Raw genomic sequence first — 22,064 nt, 5'->3', positions numbered from 1 at the left:
CCTGTCTATACTCCTTCCCCATACCCCCTCCCCGTCTCTCTTCAGGGACCCCTCTCACAAACACTTATGCCAAGAGGTAGAACATTTCCTTCAATTAGGGGCAGTGGTGACTGTCCCTGCTCAACACAGAGGGAAGGGATTTTACTCCCTCTCTTTTAATACAAAACAAAGTGGGGGGCGGGGGTTGCAACCCATCCTCGATCTCATGCATCTGAACAAGTTTGTGAGAACACACAGTTTTGGGATGGTCACTTTGACAACAATAATACCGGCACTGATATTAAGGGATATTAATAGCCCCCACATGGCTAAGACAAGTGTGGTATCCATATGTTACACAGATGTCGGCATGGACCCTGATCACACTCCCTCTCCAGACAGATCTACTGACACAATGGGAAGGCTAATTACAACATCCCAAGGTGGGAATGCTACATGTGAAGGCCTGACTCCTCCATGGCTCTGATGAGGAGCTAGATTGCTTTGAACACATCCATCGAGTGCTACTACACAGCAGAAAACAGACTACACGCAATACTTATCTCCATAAGTAGAAAAGATTTATTGCATGGTGTGTCGCTAGACAAACTGTTGCAACATCTGCACCTCTTCAAATGGTTCTTGACTACCTTTTAGATTGAAACCATCCGCTCTATTCCTCAGCTCAATTAAGGTATATCTTGTGGCTGTCACCGCCTTTCACCAAAAAATCCATTGACACCACAGTCTTTGCTCACCCAATCACAAAACGATTCCTTAAGGGCATCCAAACCCTTTTATCCGGACGTGAGACCACCTACGCAACCATGGGACTTAAACTTGGTCCTAACAGCCCTCAGGCATAAACCCTTCAAACCTCTAGCAAACTGCTCCCTACTACACCCATCCATGAAGGTGGCGTTTCTGCTCCTTTCAAGGCTGCAGTCTGGGTTCCATCACGGACACCTTCCTGCTATCCTGGACTGGATAGCTTTATTATGCTTTCCTCCCAATCCAAGTCCTACACACAGCACTATTAAAGATGACGTGGGACCACGCCTGGGTTTTATTATTGTCCACTCTGCTAGACCTCTGTGGTGACTCCAGTCTTGTTCCTGTTGCACCTGGAATTGATGTTTCAGGAACACAGTGAGCTGCTCCACCCAAACCTGAGTTCCATTCCTTTAATGGCCTGGAACGGTGGTGGGCAGCCTGAAGCCGATGGGTAGTCTGCTGGAGGGCTGCAAGACAGATGGTTTACATTGACTGTCTGCAGGTATGGCCACCCGCAGCTCCTAATGGTCACGGTTCGCCATTCCTGGCCAAGGGGAGCTGCAGGAAGTGGCGCGGACCACAGCGAACCCCAGCCACTGGGAGCTGCAGGTGGCTGTGCCTGTGGACAGTCAGTGTAAACGAATGGTCTTGCGGCCTGCAAGCGGATTACCCTGACGGGCTGCAGGTTGCCCACCGCTGGCCTAAAAGCTCCCTGGCTAAATCCCTGAGAACAGATTTGTTTGGAGCGAGTTCGCCAGGTCTTACTAAGCAGTAGAAACTCCTACACCAGGATTGCCTACCTGTCAAAAAGGAAGTGGTTCTCGGTCTGGGCTTCCCAAGTCAGTGTCTCACTGATGCAGTCATCCATTCAAAATATACTCGATTGTTTGTTACACCTGAAATGGCAAGTCTTAGCAATTATCTCTGTCAAGGTTCACTTGGCAGCAATATAAAGCTTTCCACCCTCGGGTAGATAACTGTTCTGTTTTTTCCAATGACTTGACAGTCATATTTCCCAAAGGCCTAGAAAGGTTGTACTCTCAAGTAAGGGACCCTGTTCCCCCTTGTCTTGTCAAAACTTACGGAACCACCATTTGAGCTTTTAGCAACATACTCCTTGCCATCTTCCAGGAAAAGGTATAGTTTTTCTAATTCCCATCGTTATTTCCAGAAGAGTCTCTGAACTCTGTGCCCTCACATCAGAACCCTATATGCAGTCTTCTTTAAAGATAAGCTGTACTTACGTCCTCACCCTAGTTTCTGCCTGAAAATAGTTTAGCAGTTGCATAGCAATCAGACAATTTTCCTACTTGTTTTTTACCCAAAACCTCATGCAAATAGGAGTAAACAACAAGTTCGCTCTTTGGATGTTAGACGGGTTTGAGCATCCTACATATAAAGGACTAACCTGTTTCGACAGTCCTCCCAACTGTTCATGGCTGTAGCGGACGGAATGAGAGGTCTCCCAGTTTCGTCCTGGATAACTTCGTGTATTCTCACATGTTATGATCAGGCAGGTGTTTCACCACCAAGTAACCTGACTGCTCATTCCACAAGATCATAAGCATACTCAGCAGCATTCTTAGTGCAGAGTGCTATTAAGGACATTTGTAAAGCAGGAACCTGGTAATCGATGCACACATTTTCCTCTCCTTACATCATCACCCAAGACTCTAGGGATGATACCAAGTTTGGTTGGGCTGTGTTACTATCTGTGAACTCTGATCCCTCCTACTATATCACTGCTTGAGAGTCACCATGAGTGCCAATGGACATGTGCAATCACTTGAAGAAAAAACAGTTACTAAACGTTCGTAACTGTTGTTCTTTGAGATGTGTTGCACATGTCCATTCCATGATCCGCTTTCCTACATTTCTAAACCTGAGTTTCTGGAAAGAAGGAACTGATGGGGTATGGGGTCAGCTGGGTGCTTTATAATGGTGCTAATAGCGCATGGCAGCAGAGGATACTCGAGCCACCCCAGTGCGTACCACTGAGGGAAAAATTTTCAGCAACTGTGCGTAGGGTGCATGCACACCAAGAGTGGAATGGAGATGTGTAGAAATTGAAATTCACAGCTAGGAAAAACGCATCACAGACCGTGAAATCTGGTCTCTTGTGCACTTTTACCCTATCCTATACAGATTTCACAGGGGAGACCATCATTTCTCAAACTGTGGGTCCCGACCACAAAGGAGTCTGTGGGGGGTGTTGCAAGGTTAATGGAGGGAGATTGCAGTATTGCCACCTTCCTTCTGCACTGCCTTCGGAGCTGCATGGCCAGAGCACGGCGGCTGCTGGTCACGCGCCCAGTTCTGAAGGCAGTGCTCCACCAGCAGCAGCACAGAAGGGTGGCAATACTGCGACCCACCTACAATAATCTTGCAACCCCCTTTTGAGTTAGGACCCCTATGGTTACAATACCATGAAATTTCAGATTTAAGTATCTGAAATCATTACATTTACAATTTTTAAAATCCAGTGACCGTGAAATTGACCAAAATGGACTGTGAATTTGGTAGGGCCCTAGGCATGTGCAACACATCTCAAAGAACAACAGTTACAAAGTTTGTAAATGTTTTTACACCCTGAAAGTGTAAAAAACAAACAAACAAAAAAAGTAAATATAATGTAGTGAGGATACAAATGTAATTATGACATCAATATCACGATGATAATCTTTGTTAGTTTGTTGCTCAGGAGAAGAGCTGCTGATAATTATGCCAGTGATGTGGGAAAACAAGATAATGTGAGCCACAGGAACTTAATTTTATTTTGACAAATTCATATTTTAGAGTGGAAAATTATATATGCTTTGAAGATGAAATACACTTCAGATACTTGGTTTTAATCCAGTTCTTAATTTTATTTTAGCAAGGGGAGGTAAGACTCAAATGTCTTACTGCTTTGCAAGGACTTTACTATAATAAAGAGCTTAATTCCAAATTGGAACTCTTCACCAGTCGATTCAAGGTACGTATAGTTTGATATTTTCAAGAAAACAGACTTTAAGCTTTTTAAAAATTGTTCTGTTTTGCTTTGTGCCGCTTTGAAAATAGTTTCCTTTTTGTTCTTAGGATAGAATTGTGTCTATGACTCTTGACAAAGAATATGATGTTGCAGTCCAAGCAATAAAATTACTTACTCTTGTTTTACAGTAAGTATATGTCTATTTCTGACTAATATGAAGTAAAAGAATAAAAATATCTGTGTGTATAAGTGTAAGTCAGACGCCTCAATACAGAGCAGAGAGAAGTTTGCCCATCTTACAGTAGCACAATGATGTATTCTAGAAATAGTTAGCAGTGACATTTCCAGCCAGGATATCATCCCAACCTTTACCTAGTTTACACATTTAAATGCTAGAAATATTACGACACTCATTTGAATTTGAAGTTTCATAGTAGAGCTGAACTAAAAAGATATACTGCAGGTGGGATGTGTTTGATAGGAGGCAATAATTGAACTAAGCTGACTCTTTGATCACAACATAGTATGTCTTGGATATGTTTTAGACAACGTAGTGTAACTTTGTGGAATGCTTATTTTAAAACCAAAACTCTTTATCTTGAGAAACTTTCTGACAATCAATAGACAATTTATTTCAAAGCTATTCTCTGGGTGGGGCTAGTATAGTTTCAGATTAAGATCTTTTTCTAAACCAGATACTATAGGTGAAATGGATACATAACATTAAAATCTTAGGGTGAGGTTAACCATTACTATAGGCCATTTAGAAACAATCTTGATTAATTTTTTGGAAGGTATGAGTCCCCTAGAATGAGTTGAGAATCTTAACCCTAGTACCTGAGCTTTCTTATCCATAACCCGATGAGATGGCATGAAGCAGAAGAACCAGCTTGCTATAGAGTATGTAACTGGAGGCAGGCTTGACTTGATTTTGTTTGTGAAGTAATAGTTTCAGTACCCTGTTGATTTAAAAGCATGGCACATGTAGGCAAAGCAAAGGGTTGCCCAACAAGTTAGACTGATATTTTAGCAGTGCTGTATCCTCCATGTAGAAGGGGTTTTTTTGTTTTGTTTTTTTGTTTTGTTTTGTTTCCTTTTTTAAAGGATCGAGGACATTTTTAAGACAAGGCTTTCTTTTGACTCTTCCCTTTTCTCCTGTCTAATGATGGACTTACATTTTTGGTCTCTGTATTTTTTCCCTTTCTCTTCCTAGGAGTAGTGAAGAAGTTCTGACTGCAGAAGACTGTGAAAATGTCTATCATCTGGTTTACTCAGCTCACCGGCCAGTAGCAGTAGCTGCAGGGGAGTTTCTTTATAAAAAGTGAGGGGCAATATACTTAATATTAATTGATTACCTTTTTATTGTATGGACTATCTAAAAAAGTACTAATATTATGGATATTATTTACCTTCTAGCTAGGAAAAGGGAAATCTGAATAAGGAAGTAGGTGTTACAATACTTTTGTTTTAAAATGCGGGACCACTGTATATCACAGTTCAGACTGTAAGTGACAAAGGCATGGATAATTTGTAGTGAGATCTACAATTTAAAAAGAAAAAAAGTCACAACCCAGGCTCAGATAGAAGAATTAGTCCTGATGCTGGCTATTATTTGAGAATCCGGAAACTGCAGGTAATCTGGCAAGACCCTACAAGTTGTAAACCTGTCTCATGAAATGTTTTAAATAATTTTTTAAATACCTTTTTTGTGTAATGTAGCATGTACATAAAATATACACTTGCGTAAGTAGCTCGTAGTTTTCTTGCTTAATATGTGGCCATCCTATCTAAATTATGTGAAGAATACACCCTGATCTCATGAATGCCATGTAAAATGTCGCATATATTACGCTTAGAAGTGGAGATGTTTTATGGAATGGACTAGAATGTGTATTGGTATTACTTTCTCTTACATGACTGATTGAGATTATTGTGGATTGTCTGCTGTCTTGGTACATGTGACAGCCATTGTGATTTAGCTTGCTCCTGTAAGCTTCCATTTTTCTCCTCATCTTTCAGTAAAAGAATTCATTAAGAGTCTGTTAAATCTGTATCCACCTATAAATCTGCAAGTCTATGGGATTTGAATTTGGTCCTTATGAAGCTTACTCTTTTGCGATAATGCTGTTTCTCTGTAGTGTGTTTTTCTAGTGGCCGTTGCTTCAGCTAATCTACTGACAATGGCAGATTGTATAAACTGGATATAAAAGGGCTCTCAGTCCTTTTACTTACCAAACTGTTACTGTGTAACTATTACATAGTTACTGAGATTGTAAGCTCTTTGGGGTAGGAACTATCTTTTTGTACAGTTCCTAGCACAGTGGGCTCTCAGGCAGTATATTATTATAAATAATAATTACTTAGGATAGTGCAAAGTCCTTTTGTAGGACACCTACATTCTTTGAGAAATGTAGGCCATTTATAAGAGATTATAAAAATGGATCATCTTGTTATGCAGACCTGCTATGATCTATGTGGAGAATCAGTGCTATTAAAACTTCAGACTCAATCATGTAGATTTATACGCTTGCTCAACTTTAAACACTTGATTAGTCCTGCTGAAATGAGTGTTTAAAGTTGGACAACTCAAATGCTCAGTTGCTTAAGCTTTTCTTGCTTAAGCTTTTCTGGGATTTAAGGCATAAATCCTGCATGCCACTAATGAGAGGGCAGCTATATCAATTCCTGAAACTTACAAAGCTGCCTCTTGGAGCTCAAATCATAGAATCATAGAAATGGAAAGAACCACAAGAGGTCATCTCGTCCAGTCCCCTGCACTCATGGCAGGACTAAGTATTATCTAGACCATCCTTGACAGGTGTTTGTCGAACCTGCTCTTAAAAATCTCCAATGATGGAGATTCCACAACCTCCCTAGGCAATTTATTGCTGTGCTTAGCCACCCTGACATAAAGTTTTTCTTAATGTCCATCCTAAACTGCCCTTGCTGCAATTTAAGCCAATTGCTTCTTGTCCTAGCCTCAGAGGTTAAGAAGAACAAATTTTCTCCCTCCTCCTTGTATCAACCTTTTTTGTACTTGAAAACTGTTATCATGCCCCTCTCAGACTTCTCTTTTCCAGACTAAACAAACCCAGTTTTTTCGATCATCCCTCATAGGTCATGTTTTCTAGACCTTTATCATTTTTGTTGCTCTTCTCTGGACATTATCCAATTTGTCCACATCCTTCCTGAAATATGGTGCCCAGAACTGGACACATACTCCAGTTGAGGCCTAATCAGCGTGGAGTAGAGTTGAAGAATTGTTTCTCATGTCTTACTTACAACACTCCTGCTAATACATCCCAGCATGATGTTCACTTTCTTTTGAAACAGTGTTACACTGTTGACTCATATTTAGCTTATGGTCCACTATGACCCCCAGATCCCTTCTCACAGTACTCCTTCCGAGGCAGTCATTTCCCATTTTGTACGGGTGCAGCTGATTGTTCCTTCCTAAATGGAATACCTGGCATTTGTTCTTGTTGAATTTCATCCTATTTACTTCAGACCATTTCTCCAGTTTGTCCTGATCATTTTGAAATTTAATCCTATCTTCCAAAGCACTTGCAACCCCTCCCAGCTTGGTATCACCCTCAGACTTTATAAGTGTACTCTCTATGCCATTATCTAAATCATAGATGAAGATATTGAACAGAACTGGACCCAGAACTAATCCCTGCAGGGCCCCACTCGTTATGCCTTTCCAGCATGACTGTGAACCACTGATAACTACTCTCTGGGAACGGTTTTCCAACCAGTTATGTACCCACCTTGTAGTAGCTCCATCTAGGTTGTTATGAGAAGGTCATGTGAGACACTATCAGAAGCTTTACTAAAGCCAAGATATACCACGTCTACTGCTTGCCCCCTATCTACAAGGCTTGTTACCCTGTCAAAGAAAGCTATCAGGTTGGTTTGACACAATTTGTTCTTGATGTATCCATGCTGACTGTTACTTATCACCTTATTATCTTCTAGATGTTTGCAAATTATTTGCTCCATTATCTTTCCGGGCACAGAAGTTAAGATGACTGTTCTGTAATTCCCTGCGTTGTTCTTATTTCCCTTTTTATAGATTGGCACTATATTTGCCCTTTTCCAGTCTTCTGGAATCTGTCCCATCTTCCATGACTTTTCAAAGATAATTGCTAAGGTCTCAGATATCTCCTCAGTCAGCTCTTTTGGTGTTCTAGGATGCATTTCATCAGGTCCTGGAGACTTGAAGACATCTGACTTGTCTAAGTAATTTTTAACTTGTTCGTTTCTTATTTTAGCCTCTGATCCTACCTCATGTTCACTGACATTCACTATGTTGATGTCCAATCACCACCAACCTTCTTGGTGAAAACCGAAACAAAGACGTCATTAAGCGCACCTCTGCCATTTCCACATTTTCTGGTATCTCTCCCTCCCCCCCCCCCCCCCCCCCCATCCCCTTGAGTAATGGGCTTACCCTATCCTTTGTCTTCCTCTTGCTTCAAATGTATTTGTAGAATGTTTTCTTGTTACCCTTTGTCTCTGGCTAGTTTTATGTCGTTTTGTGCCTTAGCCTTTCTAATTTTGTCCCTACATACTTGTGTTGTTTATATTCATCCTTTATAATTTAACCTAGTTTTCACTTTTTGTAGGACTTTAGTTTTATTTTTAGATTATTTAAGATCTCCTGGGCAAACCAGGGTGGTCTCTTGCCATACTTCCTGTCTTTCCTACATAGTGGGATAGTTTGCTCTTGTGTCCTTAATAATGTCTCTTTGAAAAAACTGCCAACTGTCTTCATTTGTTTTTCCCCTTACACTTGCTTCCAATGGAATCTTGCCTACCAACTCCCTGAGTTTGCTAAAGTCTGCCTTCTTGAAATCTTTGTCTTTATTTTGCTGTTCTCCCTCCTACCATTCCTTACAATCATGAACTCTATCATTTCATGATCACTTTCACCCACACTGCCTTCCACTTTCAGTTTCTCAACAAGTTCCTCCCTTTTTGTCAAAATCAAATTTAGAACAGCCTCACCTTAGTAGTTTTCTCCACCTTCTGAAATAAAAAATTGTCTACAATACATTCCAAGAACTTGTTGGATAATCTGTGCCTTGCTGTGTTGTTTTCCCAACAGATGTTTGGGTAGTTGAAGTCCCCCATCACCACCAAGTCCTGTACTTTGGATGATTTTGCTAGTTGTTTAAAAAAAGCCTCATTCACCTCTTCGTCCTGATTAGCTGGTCTGTAGTAGACCCCTGTCAGACATCACCCTTGTTTTTTACCCCTTTTATCCTTACCCAGAAACTTTCAACAAGTCTGTCTATTTCTGTCTCAACCTTAGTCCAAGCGTATATGCTTTTATATATAAGGCAATACCTCCTCCCTTTTTTCCCTGCATGTCCTTCCTGAGCAAGCTGTACCCATCTATACCAATATTCCAGTCATGGGTATTATCCCACCAAGTCTCTGCAATGCCAACTACGTCATAGTTGTGTTTATTTACTAGCATTTTGAGTTCTTCCTGCTTATTTCCCATACTTCTTACATTAGTATACAGACATCTAAGATACTGATTTGATTCCCCCCCCCCCCCCTTCTATCTTGTCTCTCCTTTATCCCTGCTATAACAGCCCATGCTCCCCACAAATTCCAACTCTTCTCCCAGGTCTCCATGTTTTTGACTTACCTGTGGGCTTTTCCCAAGCATGCTCAGAGGCTAGATTAGATATCTGTTTCAAAAAAGCATGCCTTTGCAAAGTGCTGTTATTTTACTCAGAAGTTGATCAGATGCCTGTTTCAGAAAAGTAAAGAGCAATGCTTCACTCTCCAATTAGTAATACTTTTCTTCCTTTATCCTGATACTCTTTTCATTGCTTCTTAGTCTTCTGAGTGGGGCATGGGGGTCTGTAGAGGCAATTTCATAAAGGAGTAAGGAAAACTAGTTACCAGTAATTGGAGTTCATGAAGTTCTGCAGGTCCACACTGATCCTTCCATTCCTCTTAGAAGCTTTTGTGCTTGCTATAGCATCCATCTGAAGCACACCATGAAATCAAAAGGCAGCACCTGTAAAACTGTTTTAAAGACAGCTCGTCCAATCAACCCATCCTACTTCAAAGTAATCTAGATCCACAAGTAAAACATGCATGTTACACAATAGTCTGCATTAGTCTTGTAGCAACGTCTGTGTCTTGATATAAACTGATTATGACAATATTAAGTTTACATTGTAGTATTGCTTACAGCAGTTCATTTGTATTTCTAAACTATGACAGTGTTGTTCAGTGTAATTGCATTTTTGCTTTCCACATTAATAAAAGGAATTGATAAAAAGATACAGTACTTAACATAAAACTTGGACATTCACTGCTGCAGAATAATTAGTTAAATAGCTTGTTTAAGTTTTTAAAAATATATATATTTTATATGAATAAGAGCATCTGAGTTTCGGTTATTTAGGATAAAATTAAGAATGATTATTTCTTGTGCTTCAGAGCATAAATGATCACCTGCTGGTGTCAAGAAATATGCTTTCAGAGTACAGGATTGGACAGATAGATACATTAATAGGGGTTTACATCTTCCTTTGAAATATTCAGCATTGGTTACTGTTGGCAACAGGATACTAATACCTTTTAGTCTGTTTCAGTATAGCATTTCTTATTTCCTTCAAGGAGAAAATGTTTTATGTTAAAAATATTTTTTCTTAGGCTTTTCAGTCGCAGAGAGCCTGAAGATGATGGACTACTTAAAAGGAGGGGGAGACAAGGTCCAAATGCTAACCTTGTGAAGACTTTGGTGTTTTTCTTTTTGGAAAGTGAAGTAAGTTGAGTTTCACGTTATCCATTTTATCACTTTGGCTTAGAGAGAGTTCCATTCTTTCCTGCTCTCATGTACTACATGTCCTTACTGGTTTCCTGGTGTAAATGGTTACTCTGGGAAACTCTAGACTTTATTCTTTATAGTGTAGTATATCATTGAAGATCTGCAGAGTACAGGAACCCATTTAATGGACTAGACAGCCAGTCACTTAAAACCATATAATTTATATATATATTACTCCTGAGGGCATTCTGTGCCAAAAAAAATTAAAATTCTGCACACAATATTTTAAAATTCTGCAAATTTTATTTGTCAAATAACTGTGGAGGCTCCAGCATGGCATTTGGGAGCACAGGCCAATGGCTGCACAGAGGTGGGAGATCACTGTGGAGCTCTCCGCCTGTGACGAGCAGCTGATCTTGGCGCAGGGTAGTAGCCACCAGCTGGGTCTTCCCCAGTCCCGCCTCCTTCCCCACAGTGATTTACCTCTGCCAGCTGCCCAGGGCACCCCAAACATACATGCCCACTCTTGTGGCTTCCCTTTTGTTCCCTGTCAGAAAGTCATTTTTCTGTTGGAAAGCAAAGAAATCTGCAGGGGACATAAATTCTGCACATGTGCAGTGGCGCAGAATTCCCCCAGAACTAAAAGAGCACTAAGAAATGGAGTACAGAGAAGTTTGGGCCTTGCTAAATGTTGAACGTCTCCTGTATGAATGGGAGATAAGAGTGCTCAGTGTCTTGCAGAATCAGACCAGTTTGTTGGGAAAATTAGGCACAGTCTTCTCACATATTAGGTTTGGATTCAGACAGCTTACAAAGTTTGCTTTCTGCTGCTTCAAATTCTGTCCAAATAACTGTTAGTGACTCAGCAAATTGAAAATGTTAAAATATAAACGAAAGAAGACGTTAGTAAGAATGTTTGTTGATCTCTCTGGATTGATGTGCCACAAAGTTTAAAAAAAAAAAAAAAAAAATTCCCTTTGGAGTCAGATACCATGACGCAGGCAAAAAGGAACAAGAGCAGCCGAGTGCATTGTAGCCACTTTTATAACTATCTTTTTCATTGGTTGAGGAATATAACTACTGTATTCTTTTTAGTTACATGAGCATGCTGCTTATCTTGTGGACAGCATGTGGGACTGTGCAACAGAACTCTTGAAGGACTGGGAATGTATGAATAGTCTTCTGTTGGAGGAGCCGCTCAATGGAGAGGAGCGTAAGAGATTTCATGATATCTTGCTGTCCAAATTGATATATTGTTCATTTTTCAGCATTTGATATAGTTGAGATACTGAAACTAACTCACCCAAATTTTCAGAATAATTTAAGCAGAATGTAAATAACTTCAGATTGATATGGACTGCCCAGACTGGATCACTAATGATTTGACTAAGAGTAGTCACAATGGAGTTAGTACATAATGGTTAAAATTACAGCCTATGTGAGGAGCCTTTATTCATGCTAACTTTTAACTAGGGCTGTTGAGCGATTAATAACTTAATTGCACTGTTAAACAATAACGGAATACAATTTATTTAAATATTTTTGGAAGTTTTCTACGTTTTCAAATATATTGATTTCAGTTACAACACAGAATACAAAGTGTACAGTGCTCACTTTACATTTATTTTTATTACAAATATTTGCACTGCAAAAAACAAAAGGAATAGTATTTTTCAATTCACCTAATACAAGTACTGCAGTGCAATCTCTTTATCATGAAAGGTGAACTTACAAATGTAGAATTATGTACCAAAAAACCCCTGCGTTCAAAAACAAAACAGTGTAAAATTTTAGAGCCTACAAGTCCACTCGGTCCTACTTCTTGTTCAGCCAATTGCTAAGAGAAACAAGTCTGTTTACATTTACAGGAGATAATGCTGCCCACTTCTTAATTAGTGTCACCTGAAAGTGAGAACAGGCGTTTGTATGGCACATTTGTAGCTGACATTGCAAGATATTTACATGCCAGATGCATTGAAGATTCATATGCCTCTTCTTGCTTCGACCATCGTTCCAGAAGACATGCTTCCATGCTGATGATGCTCGTTAAAAAAAATAATGCGTTGATTAAATTTGTGACACAATTCTCCCACAAGGAATTCAATGTCTCCTGCTCTGTTTTACCTGCATTCTGCCATATATTTCATGTTATAGCAGTCTTGGATGATGACCCAGCATGTGTTCGTTTTAAGAACACTTTCACTGAAAATTTGACAAAATGCAAAGAAGAATTTTTAAAGATAGCTACAGCACTGGACACACTGTCCTCTGGAAATATTGCCAAAGCATGAAGAGGCATATGAATCTTTAGCGCATCTGGCACGTAAATGTCTAGCGACGCCAGCTACAACATTGCCATGTGAATGCCTGTTCTCACTTTCAGGTGATGTAATTAAGAAGTGAGCAGCATTATCTCCCGTAAATGGAAACAAACTAGTTTCTCTTAGCGGTTGGCTGAACAGGAAGTAGGACTGAGTGGACTTGTGGGCTCCATTTGTAGGCTCTAAAGTTTTACATTGTTTTGTTTTTGAGTGCAGTTACGTAACAAAAAAACCTACATTTGTAAGTTGCACTTCCATGCTCTACAGTACTTGTATGAGGTGAATTGAAAAATGCTATTTCTTTTGTTGTTAATTTTTACAGTGCAAATATTTGTAATCAAAAATAATATAAAGTGAGAACTGTACACTTTGTATTCTGTGTTGTTATGGAAATAGATATATTTGAAAATGTAGAAACATCCAAAATATTTAATAAATTTCAGTTGGTAATCTGTTGTTTAGCAGTGCAGTTAATTTTTTTTAGTTAATCGCATGAGTTAACTGCGATTAATCTACAGCCCTACTTTTAACCTTTTGGAGCTTGAAAGTCTACTGTGCCCATTGACGATGTCCTTTTGTTGTAATAAAATCTGTGACCACCACTGCCAGAGATTAAATTCTCTTAAAGGAATAGTAAACTTTCCAACTAAAGATCGAAAATGTGTTACTTGAAAGCCACTTAAATTAGTGTTTTGGACAGGTATTTGTGCATATACATTTATATTTTCAAATGCTGAGGTCTGAACTTTGCCTTCTGGTACATGCACAACTCCCTCACACAAAAATAGTGTAATGTTAAGTCATAGATATTTCAAAGAGATTGGGTTGTTAAATGAAATTAACTAGAAGTTTTAAAACTGCCATTCTGGTGCCTGCTGTTTGTCCCCCAGAAGCTGTGCTCAAAAGTGGAAGGATAAGGATGTTTTCTTTCTTCAGCCTCTGTAAAAGAAGTAGGAGGATCAGTGTGGTGTAGATTCTTCTTTAAACCAGCTCTGAGGTTTTTTTCCAAAAACCAGAAATCGCAGAATTTGTAACACATTTATGATAAACACAGGCTCTACTTAGGAGAGTTGTTGCTTTGAGCTTTCCAAAAAGCCCAGATTCTTGGAGTGGCCTCTGCACATTCACACTCTTGGGATGTGCTGGAAGTGTATCTTGGACCAGTGGAACCTATCAATAGCAATGCCTGTTAGAATGCTCTTATGACCCCTGTCCCTCTCCTTTCTACTTTGAACATTCAGAGGGTGGGAGTAAAATAGGCAGTGTAGTGTGTTCTCTGGCTCCGTTCCTTCTAACCCCAGCCATCAGGAACTTCACAAAGTCCTTGGACATGGATTCATCAGAATGAATCATTCTCAGTACTGTCCCTTTCATATTTTAGTTGGATGTTAGTTCTTTATTTTCCATAATTGCTTTTTTTTTTGGAGTAAAAATGGTGTAGGTCCTTGATTTCTAATATGTGAGAACCAAAGACAATGGAGCTAGGTTTGAAGAGGTAAACTTCTTGCCCTGCTGTTTTTCCTGCTTTGACTAGAACGCAGGAGAGATCCTGTGCTGTTTTATTGCTCCATATGTAGCAGCTTCACAAGGGCCAAAAAGGAACATTAAAAATGCTTCCAAGCAGTGCTATTATAGGAAGCATAAGCAGCTAAACCTTCTAGTTCCAAAATGCAGGGAAATTTAGGTGCTGGGAAAGCAGCCTCAGCTCTGACACTGAAGGGGTTGAAAAGACCAGCAAAGTCCCAGCACAGATGTCAGTCTGTCACTAGAGCCTAACCTAAGTTGCTGTTCACTGTGAATCTGCACAGGCTGGGTCTGACTCAGCATAAACACCTGGCTTTGTAGGTATTTTTCATAGATTCATAGATATTTAGGTCAGAAGGGACCATTATGACCATCTAGTCTGACCTCCTGCACAATGCAGGCCACAGAATTTCACCCACCACTCCTGCGAAAAACCTCTCACCTATGTCTGAGCTATTGAAGTCCTCAAATCATGGTTTAAAGACTTCAAGGAGCAGAGAATCCTCTAGCAAGTGACCCGTGCCCCATGCTACAGAGGAAGGCAAAAAACCTCCAGGGCCTCTTCCAATCTGCCCTGGAGGAAAATTCCTTCCCGACCCCAAATATGGCAATCAGCTAAATCCTGAGCATATGGGCGAGATTCACCAGCGAGATACTACAGAAAAATTCTTTCCTGGGTAAATCAGATCCCACCCCATCACAGGCCATTAGGCCAATTTACCATGAATATTTAATTACCAAAACCATGTTATCCCATCATACCATCGCCTCCATAAACTTATCGAGTTTAATCTTAAGCCAAATAGATCTTTTGCCCCCACTGCTTCCATTGGAAGGCTATTCCAAAACTTCACTTCTCTGATGGTTAGAAACCTTCTTCTAATTTCAAGTCTAAACTTCCTGGTGGCCAGTTTATATCCATTGGTTCTTGTATCCACATTGGTACTGAGCGTAAATAGTTCCTCTCCCTCTCTGGTATTTATCCCTCTGATCTATTTATAGAGAGCAATCATATCTCCCCTCAACCTTCTTTTAGTTAGGCTAAACAGGCCAAGCTCCTTGAGTCTCCTTTCATAAGACAAGTTTTCCATTCCTCGGATCATCCTAGTAGCCCTTCTCTGTACCTGTTCCAGAGGTATCTGCCTCTGCAAAAAGAGCCAGTCCTGGAGAGCATGTGATTAAGGACCTGGGACTTCCCGTTCCACACACTGAAATGCAAAAGTGGTACCTATAAGGTCCATCCTTGGCAGAGTGAAGGATGATATTAAGGACCAAGGTTGTATCATGGATCCACACCCTACCCTGGATCAAACACCATTGTTCTCATGCTCAGAACCTCATTGTAAGCCTGATAAAGCACCTGATGCTTCCTCAGAGCTTTTGGTTGCTGGATATACAATTATTATTTGTTTGTATTACTGTAGCACCTCGGAGCCCTGGTCACAGACTCAGGACCCCACTGTGTTAGGCATTTATACGAACACCGTACTATGGTGGTTCAGGTTCATTGCTTTGAGCCTCTGGAATATCATCATTCAGAGGCACTTTCGAATCAGGAGCAACAGATACGTTATCCCCCATGCTAAAAGAAAGAAGCATATGGTAGTGGTGCCAGTTCATTTTTTTTTTTCCTTCAGTAAAGAGAAAAACCTTACAAGCTAAATCAGTTTCCCTAGCTGTGCCGACCTCCTCAGAAATACATTAATCTCGTCCTCAGACACCATCTCGCCCCCCCCCCCCCCCAAACACTCACTCACTCTCTCTCAGGGGAAATGTCTTGTCCCTTTCAGCTTTTCACTTCTTGGAAGGATCTCAAATCCACATTTTGATCTGTAATCTGGCCACAATCAACCTGACACCTTTCCTTGCCCTTCCCCTCCCAAGGAATGGTTCAGGGAACCTAGAGAATGTTATTGAAACTCTCAATTCCAACCTGTCAGACCTCAAGATCATCCTGTCTTGCCTACGGATTATGATAGGGAATTCTCTACTGGGTACTGGCAGGACTGAGAGTTACTTCCATGGGCAATATGGCGATATTCATCTTTCCGTATGTATGACGGAATGTAATAGGGCTGAGAAAAGGCAGGTACAAAGGGAGCTTTCTCCTGAAAGGGTTCAGCTGAAGTGTCCTGTACTGGAATTGTCCCGTCTGGTTCCCTCATTCCCGCTAGCACCAAGTGAACAGGTTTCTTTACTTGTCTCAGACATGCAATCTGAAGAACTAGAAGGGCCTGTCAAATTTCTGGATGCGGGTACGGATCTGGATGTTCAAAATTCACCAGATGACAACCTGGGTTTGTCATCTTCCTCCCCTTCAGAAGAGAGCTCGAAATTCATAAACATGTAGAACAGACTGCTAATACAAAAGTGGATGGGAACCTGGGAGGCAGTGATCATGAGATGGTCGAGTTCAGGATCCTGACACAAGGTAGAAAAGAGAGCAGCAGAATACAGACCCTTGACTTCAGAAAAGCAGACTTTGACTCCCTCAGGGAACTGATGGGCAGGATCCCCTGGGAAAATAACATGAGGGGGAAAGGAGTCCAGGAGAGCTGGCTGTATTTTCGAGAATCCTTACTGAGGTTGCAGGAACAAACCATCCTGATGTGTAGAAAGAACAGTAAATATGGGAGGCGACCAGTTTCGCTTAACAGTGAAATTCTTGCTGCTCTTAAACACAAAAAAGAAGCTTACAAGAAGTGGAAGATTGGACAAATGACCAGGAAGGAGTATAAAAATATTGCTCAGGTATGCAGGAGTGAAATCAGGAAGGCCAAATCACACTTGGAGTTGCAGCTAGCAAGGGATATTAAGAGTAACAAGAAGGGTTTCTTCTGGTATGTTAGCAACAAGAAGGTGTTCAGGGAAAGTGTGGGACCCTTACTGAATGGGGGAGGCAACCTAGTGACAGAGGATGTGGAAAAAGCCAATGTACTCAATGCCTTTTACACCTCTGTCTTCACGAACAAGGTTAGCGCTCAGACTACTGCACTGGGCAGCACACTTCATTAATGATCTGGAGGATGACGTGGATTGCACCCTCAGCAAGTTTGCAGATGACACTAAACTGGGAGGAGTGGTAGATACGCTGGAGGGCAGGGATAGGATACAGAGGGACCTAGACAAATTAGAGGATTGGGCCAAAAGAAATCTGAGGTTCAACAAGGATAAGTGCAGAGTCCTGCACTTAGGAAGGAAAAATCCCATGTACTGCTACAGACTAGGTACCGAATGGCTAGGCAGCAGTTCTGCAGAAAAGGACTTAGGGGTTATGGTGGACGAGAAACTGGATATGAGTCAACAGTGTGCCCTTGTTGCCAGGAAGGCTAACGGCATTTTGGGCTGTATAAGTAGGAACATTGCCAGCAGATCGAGGGATGTGATCATTCTCCTCTATTCGGCATTGGTGAGGCCTCATCTGGAGTACTGTGTCCAGTTTTGGGTCCCACACTACAGGAAGGATGTGGAAAAATGGGAAAGAGTCCAGCGTAGGGCAACAAAAATGATTAGTGGGCTGGAGCACATGAGTTATGAGGAGAGGCTGAAGGAACTGGTATTATTTAGTCTGTGGAAGAGAAGAATGAGGGGGGATTTGATAGCTACTTTCAACTACCTGAAAGGGGATTACAAAGATGATGAATCTAGACTGTTCTCAGTGCTACCAGATGATAAAACAAGGAGTAATGGTCTCAAATTGCAGTGGGGAGGTTTAGGTTGGATATTAGGAAAAACCTTTTGACTAGGAGGGTGGTGAAGCACTGGAATGGGTTATCTAGGTGGTGAAAGCTCCTTCCTTAGAGATTTTTAAGGTCAGACTTGACAAAGCCCTGGATGGGATGATTTAGTTGGGGATTAGGTCCTGCTTTGAGCAGTGGGTTGGATTAGATGACCTCCTGAGATCCCTTCCAACCCTGATATTCTATGGTTCTACCTTTAACTTCCCCGTCGTAATCTTAGAGGAAACTATACATCTGATTTTTTGATATTCTGGGGTCACCCTCTAGGAATAGGATTACCTGGCCAGTTTTAGATGGTTTATTACAGCTGGTAAAAAATGCCTGATTATATCCATCAACTGGACTGGCAATTTCTAAAAAATTAGATAAGTTATACCAGCTTTCTCCTGAGTGATTCTTGTTCTCCCAGACTCACCCAGATCCAAATTCATTTGTAGTGGAAGCTGCTGTCCAAAGAGCTACAGGAGGTCAATTCTTTTCTGTCTCTTCAGATAGTTGATAAGAAGGAAGATGATGTGAGTAGAAGGATGTTCTCCTTTGCCACACTACGAATCAGAATGGTCAACTAATAGGCAGTAATGTCCAGATGTCAGTTTTATGTGGGAGAGAATGTTTGCGCAGTCACTGCCAGGAGACTAGAGTAAACTGGTCAGACCCGTTATTATTGAAGGTCAGTTGCTAAGTACATCTTGAGAGTATTCTTTGATGCTTTTGGTACTGTGTGTAGAGCAGTGGCATCCACATGTAACTACAAGTGGTGACTCGAGATATGTTCATTTGTAGTTTATCTGGAAACAAGAACTAGAGTGGAAGACACGCATTTGTTGGTGAAGTGCTAAACAGATGAGGTTTAGAGAATGTGAAAGACATCAGTTCTACTGCAGAGTCTCTAGGAATTTCTCAATCCCCTAGGAAAAGATTTGGGATACCAGTGGATATGGTTGTTTTTGGAAAGGAACATTCTCTTCCACTTTATTTTGAAGGAAGGAATAGCACCGTATTCAGCCACAGCAGAGACCCAAACCATGAGCTAAAGCAGGGGTGGGCAAACTTTTTGGGCCGAGGGCCACAGCTGGGTGAGAAAATTGTTTGTAGGGCCAGGCAGGGGGTTGGGGTGCGGTGGGAGTGCGAGAGGGTGCGTTGTGCAGGAATGGGCTCAGGGCAAGGGATTGGGGCAGAGGAAGGGTGCGGGGTGTATGAGGGGGCTCAGGGAAGGGGGTTGGGGTGCAGGAGGGGTGTGAGGTGCAGGCAGGGAGTTGGGGGGCAGGGTGCAGGAGGGGTTCGGGCTCCGGCCCGGCACCACTTACCTAAAGTGGCTCCGGGGTGGCAGCAGCGCACACTGGGGTCAGGGCAGGCTCCATGCCTGCCTGCCCTGGCCCCACGCTGCGCAGCTCTGGGAAGCGGCCAGCACCATGTCCCTGCAGCCCCTGGGGCGGTGGAGGGGAGGCACAGGGCTCTTTGCACTGTCGTTGCCACGCCTCCAGGTACCTCCCCTGACGCTCCCATTGGCCATGGTTCCCCGTTCCCGGCCAATGGGAGGTGTGGCAGGCGATGCCTGGAGGCAAGGGCAACGCATGAAGCCCTCTGCCCTCCCCCTCCCCCAGTAGTATTCACAAAATGCTTTTCAGCAGTAGCAGCACATTTAAGACATCAGAATTTCCATGTCTACTCTTATTTGAACGATTGGCTCATCAGGGTATCCTCACAGGAGGTTGTAGCAAAAGCTCTGTCACAAATATGCACTAGGGTTCAAGATAAAGCTGAAGAAATTATACACACCACCAGATCAGACCTTTTATTGAGGCAATCTGGATTCTCAAATAAACGGAGATTTTCTTCCAGAAGAAAAGCATTTTAAAAATTGGGTTGCAGCAATAAAATTATTGGAGAAGGACTCATGTCAGATAGTAATATTCTTCAAGATGGGCTTTGGCGAGGTATGTAGCTCTGTGTGCCTATCTAGAGATGAGTCTTCTGCAGCCCTGACTATCAAAACACTGTATGTCAAGTGTAGACAGCATGATTATGAAATTGACACTACCTAGGGATGTGTTCCTGACTCTTATATGGTGGACTCAAACTTCAGTGTGTCCTCAAAGGAGTTGTATTCAGTTCCTAAACTGTCCACTTGCAGGTAAGGAGAATATACTAGCAGATTAGTATGAGCGGTTATTCTGGAGTGAATTACTTCTCCCTGTGGGGATGTCAGGACATAGATTTATTCGCAAGAAGACACAGCTCTAAATGTCAGAGGTTTTGCTCCAGACCAGGAGCAGACCATCGGTTTCTGATACATTTCTTCTAGATGGGGAGTAGGTCTCCTGTGTTCTCTCCTCCAACCCCTGTTTCCCTCATTCAAAGAGTTCTAGGTAAAAATCGAACAATATAAAGCCAGTGTTAACCTGATTGCTCCAGCCTTGGCAAAATAGTGGTTCTTAGAACTATTTCAACTATCACAAGGAGTTTTATCTGTCTGTCTCTGCAATTCCATTCCTATTGACCAAGCAAAAAGGTGTGATTTGCTTTCCAAACCCAGACTCTCTCCACTTAACAGTAAAAGTACAGGAACCTGACCAAAGTGGTACTGTACTGTTAAGGAAAGGTACAGTAGATTCAGTTGAACTCCAAGAACCAGACAACTCACTTGTGTTATAAGTAAAAAAGATTCTTTTTGTGGGAAACAAACAATATCATAAACTCAGCTTCAGCTCCTGTCCAGTCCATACTGGGATATTTCATTTGAAATTCTTGGGAAGCTTTTGAGCTACACAGAGCTCTCCTTCAGGGCTGTTTCAGATCTGAAGAAGACTTGTGTGTGTCTTGAAAGTTTCTCTCTTTCATCCACAGAAGCTGGTCCAATAAAAGATAATACCTCACCCACCTTGTCTCTCTGACATCTCCCATGCCCTCTTATGGTATTTCACAAAGATAAAGTGATCCTTCTTCCACACCCAAAATGTTTCCTGGTGGTAACAGAATTTCATCTTAACCAGTTTGTAAACTTACTAGTATTTTTTCCGAGACCTCACTTTCATTCAGGAGAAGTAAGCTACATGTCTTGGATGCTATGATAGCATTAGCTTTCTATTTGATTAGATCTCAGGAATACAGGAAATCACCTAAACTGTCTTTTATGGAGAAAAAGAGTGAAGGTCAGGCAGTTGCATATTAATGTATTTCTAAATGGTCTTAGACTCTATTGAAGAATGTTATAAACACACATTTGCTTACTCTTCCATAAGGGCTTAAAGCACACTTGATTAGAGTAAAGGTCAGTTCCACGTCCGACCTTACATACATTCCAGATTAAAAATCTGTTGAGCTGCTATTTGGAGCTCTGTTCATACTTTCACAAAACATTATTTCTTAGAACTGGTATCTATATAAGATGCACAGTTTGGTGAAGCAGAATTACAGTCTCTATTTAAGTAGGTCTCCTTTCACACTATCTGGAGGGAGGAGTACTGTTTGCCAGACTCCCAAGAATGCAAATGTGCAGAGGTCACTTGAAGAAGAAATGAAGGATACTCACCTGTAATCATAGGTTCTCATGATGGACTCTGCACATTCACACTGCCTGCCTACCTTCCTCTCTTCCTTGGAATCCTAATTTCAACTTTGAACCTGAGAATACAGTAGAAAGAACTGAGAAAACCAGTACACCTTGTCACCTTTTATAGCCCTACTCTCTGAACATTTGGAGCTGCAAGGGAAGGAGAGGCAGGGAGTGTGAGGGTGCCCCAATGGCTGCTGCTGTCAGAATGTTCCACAGGTCCAGGCTGCACTGCCAGCTCATCCCAAGACTCTGAACGCGAAGAGGTCATCTTGTAGAATTCCAGTTATAGGTGAATAACTCTAAAGTTCTGTTTACTGTCACATCTCCATACCCACATGCAAAAATAATTAAATGCCCCAAAAATAGATTTTTTGGGGAGAAGGGAAATAGGAAAATTACA

At 41.5% G+C, this 22,064-nt stretch overlaps 1 protein-coding gene across 1 annotated transcript in view; it reads left to right on the top strand.

Moving 5' to 3' along the window:
* The window catches only part of STAG2 (STAG2 cohesin complex component), a 181,364-nt gene that overhangs the window by 107,086 nt on the left and 52,214 nt on the right, over nt 1-22,064 (top strand). The window contains exons 11-15 of the mRNA XM_074962528.1: nt 3,629-3,727; nt 3,832-3,911; nt 4,938-5,045; nt 10,409-10,520; nt 11,619-11,736. Coding sequence (XP_074818629.1) covers nt 3,629-3,727; nt 3,832-3,911; nt 4,938-5,045; nt 10,409-10,520; nt 11,619-11,736 — 517 coding nt within the window. The remainder of the gene's footprint in view (nt 1-3,628; nt 3,728-3,831; nt 3,912-4,937; nt 5,046-10,408; nt 10,521-11,618; nt 11,737-22,064) is intronic.

The sequence above is a fragment of the Natator depressus genome, chromosome 9 (genome assembly GCF_965152275.1).
Source record: "Natator depressus isolate rNatDep1 chromosome 9, rNatDep2.hap1, whole genome shotgun sequence".
Classification (NCBI taxonomy): Eukaryota; Metazoa; Chordata; order Testudines; family Cheloniidae; genus Natator; species Natator depressus.
This window is presented reverse-complemented; position numbering and strand designations above follow the sequence as displayed.